At 37.1% G+C, this 17,291-nt stretch overlaps 1 protein-coding gene across 3 annotated transcripts in view; it reads right to left on the bottom strand.

The window, feature by feature from the left end:
• Nucleotides 1-143: 143 nt before the first annotated feature.
• virma (vir like m6A methyltransferase associated) overlaps nucleotides 144-17,291 on the bottom strand; it is a 108,779-nt gene continuing 91,631 nt past the window's right edge. For 2 of the 3 annotated variants that reach the window (XM_072570216.1, XM_072570217.1), the window contains exons 21-26: nucleotides 15,751-15,917; nucleotides 10,461-10,786; nucleotides 6,722-6,781; nucleotides 2,466-2,528; nucleotides 1,888-2,022; nucleotides 144-528 (exon numbers count right to left, since the gene is read on the bottom strand). In XM_072570216.1, the coding sequence (XP_072426317.1) occupies nucleotides 392-528; nucleotides 1,888-2,022; nucleotides 2,466-2,528; nucleotides 6,722-6,781; nucleotides 10,461-10,786; nucleotides 15,751-15,917 (888 nt within the window). In that variant the 3' untranslated portion in view covers nucleotides 144-391. The remainder of the gene's footprint in view (nucleotides 529-1,887; nucleotides 2,023-2,465; nucleotides 2,529-6,721; nucleotides 6,782-10,460; nucleotides 10,787-15,750; nucleotides 15,918-17,291) is intronic. The other variant, XM_072570218.1, reaches the window with a different exon arrangement.

Genomic DNA, 17,291 nt, shown 5'->3' with positions numbered 1-17,291 from the left:
TAGACCAAGTCTTTAACTATGTAAGGCACAGTATGTTGAAAATAAGATGGCATATTCCAAAATCTTGATGAAAATTTTGTGTGGTCCCTCTTTTCCCTCAGTTAATAGGCCCATCACAATTAAAAGAATTAAATTACAATCACTTGCCTTTTTGTTGATCCATTTTATTAAAATTCCAATACTGCTATAAAAGGACAACATCTTCCAAATTTCTTCAACGAAAATATCCACTTTTCTTGAAACTAAATCTCACAACCAGAAATTAATGGAGTCAAATATTGGTCCTTCAGTGCCACAATCTCCACTACAGAATCTTGCACACAACTTCATTGTCTTGAGGGCAAAAAAAAATTACTTGTTCACAGATATCGAAATCGTGCAAAAATATCCATTAGCGTGTAAAGGATCGCACATGTCTACCCCTTCCGCTACTTCCTCCACTGAACTTCCCCCTTGAGCTGCCTCCTCCCCATGATGGTCCTGCTCCTCGACCCCTTGATGTACGATCACGAGGACTTTGACGGTATCCTGAAAACAAACACAAACCACCAGTGAAATATATGTCTCATTTCATTTGCACATTGGACCAAAATTCTGTCAGGAGTGGAGAAGCTACAATAAATTATAAAATTCATTTCAAACCCAACATTTAACTTCAAATAAATTATAACAATTTTCCTAAGGAGCTAATGTACCGGTGAAAAAAAATCAAAATACTGCAGATTGTGGAAATCTGAAATAAAAGTAGAAAATGCTTGAAATGTTCAGGTTTACGAGCATTTGTGAGAAAAGAAACAGAACTCAGATTGACCACTTTGAACTGAAATATTAACTCTTTCTCTCTCTACAGATACTAGAGATGCTAGACCAAGGATATTTTGAGCATTTTCGGTTTTGATTTCACCTTTCAGTGAAATTGATTCAAGATTGTATCTCACTTAACTATACTATAAATACTGTCATATACGATGTACTCTTCGTTGCCACCCTGTCAGTGTCAAAGAAGTATCTACTTATGATAGAATTATCAATATTCCAACTGAAACTTATCCTCGCATGTACACTGCTCTTTAACACATGATAAATATTAGAAGAAACTTCCTGGTCATTTTTCCTCTTAACTGAGGAAATGAAGTAGATTCAAACTGGAAAGCAGATTAAATAAACAACAGGCATCAAGTGCAACTGAAAATTCACACTGACTTCTAATTAGGAAGTCTGATATTGTAGCATAGTCTCACCAACCTGTGCTTAAAACTAGTTATTCAATGGTGGGGTAGCAGAACCTTTCAGAATCCAAATGGGCAGTTTTAATCCTACATTACTAAAATGTTGTATTAGCAGGCACTTCATTGATGCACCTTTAGTTTTTTTTTTAAAGAGGACTTTTTTCGGGAAGTATAAGAATGAATATGTCCAAAAGATTATCATATTGCCTGGTGGTGGGGGGAAGCAATCAGAACATTGGTTCTAATTCCTGTTTTTGATTTTCTGTGTTTTTAATTCTGTTGATATGATTCACATGCACATTATTTCAAATACAAATGGCAACCTCTGATCACCAAGTGCAAACACAAAGACACATTACCGATTAAACATTTTAACAACTGTGGAAATGACAATAAGATAAAAGTTCAGAAGAACTTATATTAAAGTATTTTAGTACTTAAAGGCTCCAATCAGCATTTTAATGGAGTCATTACACGTTAGGCAATTTTTGCCACTCTTTCAAACAGAAGATCAACTCCTTTACCTACTCGCAAGATATTTCAATAATAGATGTTTCAGAAGTTTCACGCTTTCCCGATTTACCTCTGGCTGTTTATAGTTCTAACATTAAGGATTAAGAATATTAAGTAAGAACTGCAAGATTTTCAGTAGATTTACCTGTTGAAGGCTGTCTTGATGGCAGCCCTTTGTTAAAATTGCTTTGACCACCTCGATTTTCACTGTATGTACCACGGGGACTATTCTGGACACTCCAGCTTGACCCACGTCCTCCTTCACGACGGCTATAATTTCCTACAGTAAAATTAAATTTCTTCAAAAAGCATTCTAAAAATAATTACTAAACACACAATGTATTAGAAGAATGGACACAAATTACAGCTGGAAAAAAGTCCCCTCCATCTTTAATATACTTAAATATTTTGCATTGAATATACCTTCACCATGCAATCATTAAACACAGACATAGCGAGCTTCCCATAGGAGTGGGGAAATGGCACATGTTTAAAAGGTCAAGAAAGCCACAAGAAGACAAACAGCTATGCACAGAGGAGTGGGAGAATGATTTACAAGCCAAACCATAGCATGCTTCCCATTGCTATCCTGGGTAAGTAGAGCTGCAGTGGGCATCCTTCCCAACAAGAGGATGCCATCTTTTCTGTTGCATATCCTTGAATTTTGTTAACAGTTAAATACTGTGCAAACAGATATAAATATGAAATGTAGTATTGTAGTACCCCATTCATCCAGACTGTTTGCTGCATAAAAAGGGCTTGAAATACCACCGCACAAATGAAATTCTGTAGAAATGAAAGGGACTTTAAAAAAATTGTTTATCCATCAGAAAGCACAATTGTGATACTGTTAAAATTAAATTCACAAAATAATCTGCAGAAGAAACATTTTGCTGCAGTGAAACTTACTCTTGCAGCAAGGTGGCCAGTTTTGATTCTTACAGCCAAATGCATGAGATTTAAAATATATTCACAGCTGACTGGAGACTGGGAATTAGTTTATTTATGGGACACATGAAATTTCACATTTGTATTTATGCAAGACTGAAAGTAAGTGGCATTGAAAGTTATATTTTCAATTGATATTATGTACTTTTTAAATAGAATTTTGTTAAGATTATAGTTGCTCAGTTAATGTGTTAATCCTTTTAACATCTTGAAAGTACATTGATATCATTTTATGAAAAGTTTAAATTTAAAGTCAGAAAATGAAGTGGAAAAAATGAAACTATTAAGAAACACAGTAAGCAAAAGATACTGTGTAGACAAAGCTTGGCAACTTTGCTGTATTGTTTAAATAAATGCACTTGCCCAAACAACACCGAAATAATTTATTTGCTCTACGTTTACATTTGGGGGTTACAATTCAATGGCAATCTACAATTAATTCATGTAAGTAGCTACCAAAATGAGTCTGAGAGAGTTTCAAAGCCCATTAATCTGCATGGAACACCATAGCTGAGCCTTGCCTTGTTTTCAGTCAACATCTAGGATATATTTATGATCCAGCAGAGATCACTGAAAGCAATGAGGAGCAAAAGGAATAATTAATTTCACCTCTTCCCTTGTCTTTAGCCCAGAGACATTCAGGTCATTTGTACCTTGTATTATTACCTCAACCAACATGTATGAGAAAACAAACCCAGGATTTTGTGGCCTTTTGCCTTCACTAATGAGGCCATCTTTCGAGCTCCAGGTGTTTGATATTTTATGTGCTATTTAATGTCTTAAGTGCATTGGTTTGGCTCAGTTGGAAATATTGTTAACATTAAATTCTTTTTCACATTTAGAGACAAAGGTACTCCAGCTAATGTAAAGCCTTTGTTAAGATTATTTTGAGTTGACAAAAGAAAGAGTTATAGATAATAGGCTGCTAGGTAAAGAATGGACAATAATCACCATTGTTAGCCATTTTGAAAAAAATGGAAGAAACCAACTTATATGAAGTTAATTGAGCACATTCAAGGCAGCTAAAATGTAAAGCCAGTGAGTGAGATTAATGCTTTTGTAGGATAGTGTTCAGAGTTGGAAACTAGCAGGAAAAAAAATAAAGCTGGGACAATGCGTTTAGATAATTTGATGGAACAGGTAATTTACATCAGGTGAAGATGATAAATGGAAAATGTGTTTGAAAAATCGCAACATCAAAATTACACAATACGAAAAATATAATTTAATCTCAGCTTTAATGGCTAAACAAAAAAGTAATTTGAGGGCTATGGGAGGGGTAGTAAACCAACCACACCATGTGATATCAAAATAAATCACTAAAGTAGGCACGATGTTCTCATCTTTAATAATAAAGAACATAAATTTCTTTAGCCACCTCCACATAATATTCTAACAATGTACATTAAGGGCTGTGCATTTGCCGAGATGAGTATAAGGTGCAAATGTTCATTGAAGCATACATCAATTTGTATCCAGTTGCTGTCAGTGATCGATGAAATGGAGGCATATATATGCAAGTGACCTTGGAAGAGACTTATGGCACTCAGTATGGCACTCCTTAAGTTTCTTAGAGATAACTCTGCCACAAGGTAGGGTGTGCATTTCTAGTGAATGGCAAGTTTATTCAAGTTGTTGAGCTCAGTGAACTCTATTTGAAACATATACGGATTTCTTGTGCCAGATGGAATTCTCACTCATGATTCTCGTACTCCTTATTTTCATACTCCTTGAACCAGTACTGTATTTGTGTGACTGAGTCCTACATGCACATGAGCATTATTGTGCTATGACTTCATTTTTCAATAGCACAATTCATTCAGTCAATTATACCACGAGAAGCTGAAGTCTAATAACATAGTGTAGTATTCTAAGGAGAATCCCATACCCTGGATATCGATATTCTGCTTCAATCACTCACTGTGGATAAACATTACTTGCTTTACCAACTCGTGTGAAAGAAAATTCTCCAAATCTCTTTCCTCATTCTTAGTGAAAATTTTAAAACTGTGACCTTTCTTCCCCCTTACCTAACTTCCCAAACAAGAGTGGACAATAGAAAAAAACATGTGAAAGCTTGAAACCTTTTTTTAAATGCTTGATTAAATTGCTCCATGGAAATAATCCCAGTATTTTATGACTCTCCTCATGGCGATGGTGTCTCTTTTCAATAATGAGCCTAATGAAATGGGACTATGGTTTTAACATCCTTTCTAATCACTAAGCAGGTAAATGAATTGAAGTTTGAATGCAAAATCAAGAAGTTAAAAGATTTTTTCCATGTCTGTACAGAATTAGCTGCAGGTTATGAATGGTCTCAGCTTCCACTGTCTGATTGCTATCTTGGAATTCTCAATGTGGTTTTTACTGAAAGATTTGCTGACAACATACCCTTGACGAAGAGACCAAGATGTTGCGTAGGATAAAAGACCATTTAGACAAGGTGGTGTAAAGGACGTGGCGCAAATGAACCAAGTTACAAGACAATGTTGGGGGAAAAAAATTAGAATTTTTTTCTTTTTAGAAGTGCCAAACTATATTCATCCAGCACTGTAAAAAGCAATGCGTGAGGAAACACTTCAGAAGCATGCAAAGAAATACTGGCAGTAGTTCAGAGAACATGGAAAAGTAAACAAAATTTAAATATTCAAGAAAGGACAGAAAGATGATCGGAAATACCTTTAAGTCAGATGAAAATTAGTTTAAAACAAGCTATTCATAAATGTTACACAGGATGTTTTTTGGTGCTACTTTGCAAAATTTGAATAAGGAGCAGAAAGAGTACAATTGGGAGTACTGTGCAATGTTCACAACTTTAGCCACGATAGAATCTTAAATCAATAATAAATTAACTTGATTCTCCCCATACAAAATATTCTTCATAAGTATTAATACAATTTACTTAGGTCCCGATCAATGAAGTAAGTGATGGAGCATTTAACTAAACTGAATAATTTATTTTTAAAACTCCCACCACCACCCCAAAACAAATGCCTGAAAGCTCTAAAATAACTTTAAAGTTCAAAAGCAGTGGAATTTTTTTCATTTATGAAGAACATGCTTCTTATTCTCCACATGTATTGTATAGCTTCTCTACGCAATTAGTAAAAATGGAGGACAGTTTCATGTGAATTGCTTTACTACACTAGCTAACATATTTAGACTTGAATCGAGTATTATATGTAAGTGGAAAAGTGTTATACATAGAATCCACAACAGCAAATCCTACATTTCTGCACAGGTACTTGAAAATACGAGTGTATATCCTAATTTAGAATTTAAACTCTCGAGTTAATTTAGAATTTAAAAATGCATTAAGATTAAACTTGTCAGCTTTATGAATAACCAGTTGTTGAAGCAGTAAGATAAAAAAATCCCTAAATTTTAATCTTAAAATGAAATTTAAGAATGTCAATATTGTATACTGACCAATGTGCAGTATTTTGTTCTATTCAGGAGTTAGAACTTGAAAATTAAGCCAGAAGAAAGTTTATTGAACTATAAACGTGTAGTTAACGGATGACAACTGATGATTTATTTTTGATGGAATTTTGTACTTAGTTTAATGCTAATGTACAGAATATTAACACATGATATCTGGTGGCAGCATTGACCACCTCACCACCCCAGAACAGGTCTAATATAACCAACTGCAGAGTTAAGTTCCTTTTACACAGTCTCAATATTGGAATAGCACACACAACTGCACCACTATAATTTTAATTTCCCACACCAGTCATCCTTGGAACCTCTGATTAAGATTGCCAGTTTAGTGCCAAATTTATTCCCATTAATCTGGGATGGATTCAAGCCCCTTTGTGCCAATAACTATCATGGATGGAATATGGTGTATGAGCAATCACAATCAAAAATTATTACAAGGAGAGATACTTACTGCCCAAATATTATTTCAGATAAATTCAAATGTGATCAGGTTTACAATGACCATAACAGACCATAAATTTTTCTACGCTTCACATGAATCAACATTCAATTATTTTACATCAACACACAGACACCAAATTACTTACGATTTCTGGTGCTGGGATGAAGGAGTCCTACTGCATGACCTGGAAGAAAAGTTAGATCTTCTACAAAGAAAAAAAGAATAATATTAATAAAAGAACTGCCAAGTGGGTCATGTTGCCTTATTTCTAATTTACTCAGTGCTTCTATTGTACCCTACCTTTATTTTCAATACTTTTTGAAACAAAATATTACAATTGTCACAGCAAACACATTGGTATGATACAGAAAGTACAAGAACTATTTGTGTGTCATGGACACTTCTTTTTCTGGATTCTAATCCCACTGTCAGGAGGGAATCTGGGTGAGGACATCACGTCTGGGTCAGATCTACATCAAAAATGGAATTCAAAAGGATGGGCTCCTGAGATTGCAGGGCCAACAGAAGGCCCTCCAGGTATATATAAAAAAAAAACTACAGCCCCTCCATTAGAAGTAAAAGGTGCAAGTGCAGGTAGGGGAAAAGAAACAAGAAACAAATGTTAAAATGAAAAAAAGAAAAGACTGGTAAACTAAAATAATAGGAAATGACAGACTTTGAATGCATTTTTTTGCACTTGTCATCATGGCAGATGACACTAATGGCATCTGAATAAACTACAAAATTAGGAGGCAAAAGGGAGAGATGAATACCAGGGTAAATAATGAAGCAAAGTAATGGGACTTATGGCTGACAATTCCCTTTGAATTGATTAGCCTACAGTTAGGGTCCCAAACTAAGTAGCTGCAGAGACTTGGTGCAGTGGTTGTAATCTTCCAACATTCCTTAGATTCTGGAAAGGTCCCAACTTTAAAGAACAGAAAAACTGTAAATTCAGAAAAAGAGGGAGACAGAAAGCAGGAAATTATAGACCAATTAGTTTAATATCATCAAGAAGAGAGACCAGGATACTAAGTTCCACAGTCTAGTCCCTCAAGACACACACTCAATGCCTTCAGAACTTATGGACTCCTCATTTGGAAATGATAACTGCTAACACTACGATTGAGAAGTAAGAGCTTAAAAATGTGTTGCTGGAAAAGCGCAGGTCAGGCAGCATCCAAGGAGAAGGAGAATCGACGTTCTCCTTGGATGCTGCCTGACCTGCTGTGCTTTTCCAGCAACACATTTTTAAGCTCTGATCTCCAGCATCTGCAGTCCTCACTTTCTCCTGATTAAGAAGTAAGCTTGCTACCTATCTCTGAAGGAGAAAGAGATAAAACGGGGATGATTGACCTGTTGCGTCACATTTATTGTCCAGAAATGATTAAAGTCTGAAATTACTAAGTGTGACAGAACACCCTGAAAATTTTCAGCTGATCAGAGACAGTGATTTTATAAAGAGTACATTATGCCTGATTAACCAGATTGAACTTTTGAAGTGGAAAGAATTTTATTTATAGTGGACTTCCAGAAAGCTTTTGACGAAGTCCCTCATGAAACACTGTTAGCTTAAGGTGAAATTAATAGAATTGTAGGTATATCATTGATCTGGTTAGAATATGGTAGAGTGGCAAGATAAAATAAAGATAAGAGCAAGTACTCCAAATGGCACACTGTTAATACTGAAGTCTCACAAAGAACGGTTTAATTTGACTGAGGTGTCGACAACAGAATGACTATTGTAAAAACAAAATAAAGGTCAGACTTTCAGAAGTTAGCTAACACCTCTACAAACCAAAGTAAAAGTTTGGAATTCTTATCCTAAATGGCAATTAATGTGTTGTTACTTTTAAACCTTAGATTGACGCATTTTTGCTAACCAAATTGTACTAAGGGACATTTGGCAAAAGCAGGTTTATTCAGTTAGGTTAGAAATTGACCAGGAACTTATCAAAAATCTGAGGTAGCAGTAAGACCAATAGGAGTGGGAAGAAAACCCACTGTATCTACTGGTTGGGTTATGATTGAACGCTAAGAGTTGAACAAAATGAGGCCAGTCCCACTCAGCTGGACAATAGAAGCAAGTTATTGAATCAGGATGATGTGATCAACCAACTAAAAGCACAATCAATGTCAAAGAAGATGTCATTTGTGACTCTGTGCAGTGCCATTAAGGGTGCTTTAGCAGAGCAGAAACCTGACTAAAGAGATTCAGTTAATCATGTACCACATCATTTTACCCCAACCAAGAAATAATCCAGACCCCACCCCGAAGGTATGCAGAGGAACAGCACACTCCAGACAAGTTGGCATTACATTCCACAGGCTCAAACAGGGAAAAATAACAGCACCTAACCTTCAGTCTGTTCCAATTTTTGATAGTTTAAATGTTTGTCCCTGGTTCCCCCAATTTGCCAAACTGAAATAACTGATCAACAGGCACAACTGAGTCACTTCATTACCTTACTTAGCTAAATCAGATCATCTCCAAATCTATGCTGCTCTAAATTAAGTAGATGCTTTTTTTAAGCCAGAGGAAGTATGATTCTTTACAGTTAGAAATCATTCTCTTAATTCACCTCTGAATTGTTTGCAAGCTCTGTATATTACCTATTATAAGACGTTCGAAACTGGCCACAGTACTCCAGATGTGGTGTGACTAATTACTTGTATTCCCAATTAAAACGTTATCTCCTTCGATTTGTACTGAAGGATGTATACTGAAGTCTCACAAAGATCTACATTGTTAGCTTAATTTATTTTTCATCTTATCTGTTCATCATCAAGTAGATAGCCAACTATCCAAATTTATAGATAGTGCAAGTACAAGGGACATGATAAGCAACATAGATGGAAGCATAAAATTTTTTACAAAGTGGCGTAAGTATATGGGAAAAACTGTGCTAATTGGATTTTAATGTAGACAAATATGAGTACATCTTCTTTCAACCAAAAAAAGGATAGAACTTCCTAAGTTGTGAAAAGCTAGGTTTTGGTTTTGACCATAGCCTCTGTAATGTTTATGAAACCTCAATAACAATTTGATACTTTCCCTCTTAATTCCTGTCATTTTTATTTCCAGTAAATGATAAATGTACTCTGTGACTATTACATGCATGGCATCACACTTATCTAATCTGTCATAAGCCTCTATTTGGTCCATTCCTCCTGCACATCTTAATCAATTGTTTTAATCCTTGAACAAATTTTATTATCTTAAAACATAATCATACCTGCTACACTGTCATGATTGCTAATTACAGTGAAAACAGTAAACAGTAACCATTCTAACATGTGTCTGGTGGACACCACTGCCTGCAGGGTGATACACAACTGTTGACGACAAACCTTTAGTTGTACAATCTGAGCTAATTCTTGATCCAGCGTATCAAGTTCCCAGTGTTACCACAGGATTTCATCTCAAAGTAATCGAGTGAGGCACCCTTTTCAAAGCTTCTGAAAGTCCATGTGGACATTACCAACTAGGTAGCCTTCAGTCACTAACTTAAAATACTTCCAAAAATGTCAAATCAAGTTCATAACAAAAAACTTTCTTTTCTAAAAGTCATGTTGAGAATCCCTTGCCTTTTCCAGTGATCATAAGAGAATGTCTCTGAATCCTTTCAGACATCTTATCAATAATAAATGTAAAGACCAACTGTTTCCTAGGTTAGATTTATTCGCATTTTTGAGAATTGTAACTTTATGTGCTACTTTGCAATGTGAGGGAACTAACTCCGATTCCATTGAGCCTCCTGAAAATAGTTCTTGCTGAAATATTAAGAGAATGAAATGAAAATACAAATAACCAAATTATTTCAATTTTCTCACTATCACACCAAATCATATGGCAAACATCTATAGGGTAAATGGAAACAAACCTTTGGGAGCAGGTGGAGAAAAGAAACGGTTCTGATTATGAAAGACACCACGACCTCCTCTATTTCCAGAAAATCCACCACGAGGAGCTTTCTGAGGTCCTTTATTTGTCCTTTTTGCTGGGGGTGGACCAGAGGAAGGAACATCCTTGCACTCTGCTGCTACAAAATCGTCCACATGCATTGAGGGCGGTCTGCTTGTGTTTTGCTTCCGTTGCCGAAATATATCATGAGGTCTACAATTTGACCCAAATCCCCCTCTGCCTCGACCTCGGGGAGGTGGTACTATATGGGCTCGTTTGGCAGGCTCTATATATTCAGATTTTCCACTAAAATAAAATTGAGAAATACATTTTATAAAAAATGTAAACAATTCTACAATATTGTTACACATACCATCACTCAAAAATGCAATTAGAACTTACAGAGCTTCGCACAAAAAGCATACTTTAATTATATTTTTGGTTAATGATCACATTCAGTTAAAGTTAAGATAGTAAACATAAACTTCCTTAGAAGTCTGATTTCCATAACAACCCCTCTTTCAGAACTGTTCAGCGGTCTTGCACCGACTGGATAGGTGCTTACTTTAGATCAAATTAAAATCTTGAAAACAAATTTCATTTTTCACCTCCGACAAGTGCAAGGTAACTGCACTAAAGAATGGAATGCCTTCCTATTTTAATCACAAAGTGATTATAGCAGGCACATATGTAAATAATCGGTCTAACCTCTTCTTCCAAAACTGGTGCTCTTCCAGTCAGACATTTGCTGTTTCTATATCAAACCACCTGGAACTTCTTTAAGTAATGATATTATTAGTACCAAGATTGAGGCAATTGTGTATTACTGTCCACATTCACCAGAAACTCAGCTGCAACTTCTCAGTTCCAGTTTATGTGAGATATTTATATTTCTAGTCAACAGAATCATTAAATCATCATTCCATCAATATGAAAAGCATTTAAAATCAAGGGAGTGGAGTGGGTGTTTTTTGAATATGCTATGGATATGCTGGGCTGATGTTAATTCAACTAATCCACCCCCAACATCAAACTTTATTTTTACTTGCAAATGAGACATCAGATTCACAGACTCTCTTCTCATGCTATTTAAATGTGACATACCTACATGCAAAGGATGGTCTTTTTTGCAAATCATATGAAATGTTAATTATAAATCTGTGATTGATAGACTTTTGCTAACCAAGCACATGAAGGAATATAAGGCGATTCTGGGTCACACATCAGCTGTGATCTGACTGAATGGCAGAATAGGCTTCATGGTGATTCTTATACTTCAATGCAATCCCAGGAGGTTGGGGAGAAGGTGGAATTAATAAAGTCAAAATCGGAATTGCAAAAAAGGCCAGCAGAGGAGCAAATGTCACATCAGCAATAAAAAAAAGGGTACAAAATAAGCCAGACCACTGTATTCATGGATGGGGAGCATGGATGTGTGAAGGGCAGAATACATTTAACCGCCTTAATTAAATTTGAGGAACGCTCAAACTATAGAGTTAAAGGGAATGCAATAAACATGGTAGAACAAAACTGCTTCTTGATGTGGATAAGGCTGTATACCCTAGGAATGTCTGGACCTCATTTTCAATTTATAGTTAGATAGTGACACAACAGAAGCTTACTGGTTATATTAAATTCTATGGGATTGAAGAAGAATGCATGAAAATACAAAAAGACAGGGCAGGCAGAGGAAGATGCTGGTTAATAAACAGAAATTTTACTTAGCTGTTTACTTGAATGAAAAGAACAGCTAAGTGTTAAGATTAGAGGAACAATTCTTAAAGAAAATAAATCTTTAAAATATGAGAGTGTCAGTATAACAGTCAACAAAAACAAGCATGTGGAATTCTTGGTCTTACATAGATATAAAGTGTGTTGAGATGAATTACACCAGATCTAGGGTACTAGATTTCTGGGCTATATACAACAAAATTGCTAAATTCACTTCAAAAAGAGTAGCAATAATCATAATATCTTCAAGATATGTAATATTGAGACTCTTCCATTGACAAAGAGAAGATCAAGGAAGAATCAAGTATTTCCAAAAGTTCTCAGGTCTTTAAAGCTTCAAGAGATAGTCAAAGATTAGATTAGATTAGATTAGATTAGATTACTTACAGTGTGGAAACAGGCCCTTCGGCCCAACAAGTCCACACCGCCCCGCCGAAGCGCAACCCACCCATACCCCTTCATCTACCCCTTACCTAAGGCTACGGGCAATTTAGCATGGCCAATTCACCTGACTTGCACATCTTTGGACTGTGGGAGGAAACCGGAGCACCCGGAGGAAACCCACGCAGACACGGGGAGAATATGCAAACTCCACACAGTCAGTTGCCTGAGGCGGGAATTGAACCCAGGTCTCTGGCGCTGTGAGGCTGTGGTTTATACTCATTGCTAAATTAGTAACAATGAGATTGTGCTCATGATAAATTTGATTCTATGAAGACAGAAGTTAAAGAATAAATGTTTCCATCGATATCATTAACACACAGAATGTTTTACTATAACAGGCTATTGATCAAAAAATTAATATCCAGCTTAACTAGTGCGTGTAAAAAGAATTTTACGAAACATTTAAAGGGAAAGAGTAAAGGAACGAGGTGAGGATAGCCAGTTCCTGGTGTGGAACTAGCACTGACATAGGTTTTTTTTTTGTTAAGCGTTTATTTGACTTCAAGATTTCTGTGGCATGGAGATCAAAACTTAGCAATGCAGAGTGCTGATAGAGGTCATTCTGCACAACGAATCTGTACAGGCCCTTCAAAGAGCATCCCACCTGGACCCATGCCCGTTGCCCCAAATTTATCATGGCTAATTCCACCAAGACTGCACATCCTTGAACACTATGGGACTGTGGTAGGAAACCGAAGCACCCAACAGAAACACACAGAGACATGGGAAGAACGAGTAGACTCCACACTGACAATCACCCAAGGCTGGAATTCAACCTGGGTTCCTGACATGGTAAGGCAGCAGTACTAACCCACTATGCAACCATCATTTGAAAACTTGTCTATGGTACAATCAACTGCGTGTGTGCGTGCGTGTGTGCATATGTGTGTGCGCGTGCATGCATGCATGTTGGGTGGGCTGGTGTTTGGAGATCAAAAGACCTCCACTTCAACCACATGTATCCAAGTCTCAGAAACAATTCAAATTTGGGATGCAGTGGCCAGAATGCTGTCTGCACAAATGCAAATGACAAGCAATCTTACAAAGGTCTGCCACTTACCTGGCAGCAAATTTTCCCATCAAAATTTCTGAGTCTGGCCTATTCTAAATCTGTCCATTGCAGAAAACAAGGGAGAAATGCATATAGCGCAAGAGCTGCATCGGAAGGTATCGCATGATGTCTTAGTGGTGCTTGCTGTCATATTTCAGGAGTTAGATTGTCTAAAGGTCTAAAGCCACTTCGACAACTCCTGAGGATTAAATAGGCTTTTCAGGTAACTGAGGAAGTAGGGATGTAAGTGTGTTGACAGTTAGAGCATGGACTGGGGGTATACGGTGATGGGCATTCTTTTTGGGGTGGATTGGGAGGGGGGTGGGACGGTGTTTGGTGGTGGCGTTAGGTGCCCATTGGGTCAGGGTAGGGTTATAGATGGATGATGGGGAAGATAGCGTTCTAGGTATGTAGGCTGCCGGGTAAGTGGATGACTGCTAAAGGTAGGTCTGGGGCTATGTATATCACACTTAATAGTTAAAGTTGGAACCCTTGCATATTTCTGACGTTAAGGCATCTGGACACACTGGCATGGGCAAACAAAAATGCAAATTCCTGGGCAATGCCTTTAGATCACCTCCTTACTGCAAATTTCAGACACGGAACTCCAGATTGCTGTAAAGAAACAATTACTCAGCCATCAGAAATTCTGGGCTATTATTTTCCATTAAATGTACCACCTTGAAAAAATCTCCCAGATCACCAGAAACCACAATGATCAAATCTGATGGTATGATTTCTAAGGTATATCAGAGCCAAAAATGTAGACAGATTTGTGGATGCTGGAATTATCTTCCCAAATTGCCAGTTAAATAAAACAAAACTCTGAAGGTTTTAAAAACAGGTAGTCACTATTCTCCAAGAAGACAACAGGGCTGCTCTCTCACGAGAAACAACTGGTGATGATTTAATTCAAGGGTCACCTCACCTCAGGAGAGGGGAGAAGTTGAGTCTTTCATGTTAATCTCAGCTGAATGAATGAATGAATGAATGATTGATTTTATTGTCAGGTGTATTTTACAGCGATAAAAGCAGTAAAATACAGTGAAAAGCTTTTTGACAGTTGCCACGATCCAACACTATTTTGATTAGTTTTAAGGATAACAAAAAGAAGTAAGACATAGCTTAGGGATAGCCCTTCAGTCCTGCTGCCATCCCTCCTCCGCCACCGCATCACTGTCTACATCAGACCTAACCAATGCAGAAGTGACCACTCTTCAGGCACCAGCTTTCACTGCTGGGCCGATTCTCCTTCACCACTGCCTCGACAATACCTGTGCCAAACCAACCAATGTCAGAGTCGCATCTCTCGCCAGCGGGCACACCTTTCCAACGTCACTGTGATGTCCTGTTGCCACCAATTCACTGTTACAAACGCCGGACTCAACAACAAAGTCACCAATGCTCAGGCGCCATCATTGCTCACTGGGCCTACCTTGCTGATGTTGCCTCCACCAATGTAGTAGCCACCTATTCAGATGCCAGGTCCCATGCTCACCCTGGAAAAGTAAGAGGTCACTTGGGTCTGTTCTAGGCCCACTTACCACCACCACGAGGTGTGCACTGGGATCACTCAAGTCTATACTGGGGATCCTCGCTACTGCTAATGCTGTCTGAGCTTAGGACAAGAGGTAAGTAAAAAGAAAAAGTGAAAAAAAGAAAAGGAGAGAAAAGCAGCCAGAGCAGACAAGCTCTACTCTGCATCATCTTAATGACATTCTTGATAACACACACTCACGGTGTTGGCATTATTCTGCATCACACGTCAGCTGTCCAGCCAACTGAGCTAACCAATTGCGAAATAAAAATCTTTTTTAAAACAAGTGTATTATTATATAAAGAGAGATATGAAAATATTGTAACTGGTTCAAAAGCATGGAGTGATAGATAAAAAGGTAGAAAAAACTATTATACTTACTGTAAACATTTATATTCAAGTAACATAGATAATTCTGTTAAGTACACTAAAGACCTACAGAACAGTAAAATTATTTACTAACGTTTTTACCTTGTAGTTTCAAGAGGGTCAACTTTGACATCTCACCTGGAAGTAATGAAGGTTTCATGCTTGTGTTTTCCCAGTTTAAAGCCTTTTGCTACCTTGGCTACAACAGGAGACGAGGGTTCTGAAAGGAATGATCTTTCCAGTTCTGCTTTCAGATCCATATCACAGCAGTACTTCTCAGCTAGATCAATCAAGTCAACCTTGACCTGAATAAAATATTATCACCAACCAATTAATACAAGATGCCTAATCCATTAAAGCATACACAGGAGTTTGAATGCCAAAATCAGAGTCATAGCACAGAAGGCAGCCGTTTGGTCCACTGAGTCCATGCTCTATAACACAATCCAATCAATCATTCATATTCCCTTGCTTTATCCTCCTCTACATCTCTTGCCCAAAACTTTAAGTCCATATCTAACCTTGTCCTTAGAGAATGAGAACAGCCATTCTATATCTAACATGTAGTTTTGCTACAACCTTTCATACTTCTATCAAATCTCCTCTCAACTTCCTTTACTTTAAGATGAACAACCCCAGCTTCTCCAGCCTAGCCTTGCAGCTAAAGAAATCTCATCCCTGAAACTCTCCTGATGATATCATCTGTCCCCTCTCGAGGACAGTCATATCCTTTTTCAAGTGTGGTGACCATAACCGACATTAACATTGCAGCCTAACCAGAGCAGTCAAAATATTTTCTTTGCTTATGCATTCAATACCTTGATAAATTGCTCAATACGCTTTGCTAACCAATAAATCCTGCCACCTTCAAAGTTCAATGCATATGAGCTCCCAAGTCCCTCTGTCTCTATATACTCTTTAGAACTACGCCATTATGTTTAAGATGCCTCTAACTATCTCTTCTGCCAAAATATATAAACTCACAATACTTTATATCAAACCCCAACTTATTTACCATTCAGTTTACCAATGTATTGATGCAGTCAATTAGCACCCTCATTATCTGCCATATCTCCAAATTTCATATCAAAGCCAAATTTTGAAATTTTACTCTTCATTCCAATATATAGTTTATGCATATATATAAACCCCAAACTTTCTTGTCTTAAACCTTTGTGATCACCATTGTCTGTCATCTTCTGGGCATAAAAACAACATATACCGCAAGTCACTGTATTTTGTTCTTATACCAAATTTTCAACCCAGATGCCATTGATTCTTCTATTTCAGAACCAGACTTTTATATGGGACTTTATCAAACACTTGCTTAACATCCATAAACCACAGCCATTATTTTTCCTTTATCAACAACCCTTGCTGTTCCTCTTCACAAGATTCACTTTAATTAGTCAAGGCAATCTGCCCTATACAAATTTGTGCTAGCTCTCCTTCGATGTCTCACACCTCTCGAAGTGCCTCAATTATTGTTTCTAAAACCTAAGTATCACAAGACTTACCATTGTAACCTGAGTATCAATTTTCTAAGCCAGCCAATATCTCTACTACCTCTGCATTTATCAATATTTTGGCAGCATCCTTTTCCTCAATGAATACTTTGTATCCATGCTTACTCAGAGTTCTAGCTTTGCTCTGCATCTCCAAGTATACATTACCACCCA

The sequence above is a fragment of the Chiloscyllium punctatum genome, chromosome 5, assembly GCF_047496795.1.
Source record: "Chiloscyllium punctatum isolate Juve2018m chromosome 5, sChiPun1.3, whole genome shotgun sequence".
NCBI classification, from domain to species: domain Eukaryota; kingdom Metazoa; phylum Chordata; class Chondrichthyes; order Orectolobiformes; family Hemiscylliidae; genus Chiloscyllium; species Chiloscyllium punctatum.
Note: the sequence above shows the minus strand (reverse complement) of the source record. Positions and strands in the feature narration are given on the sequence as shown.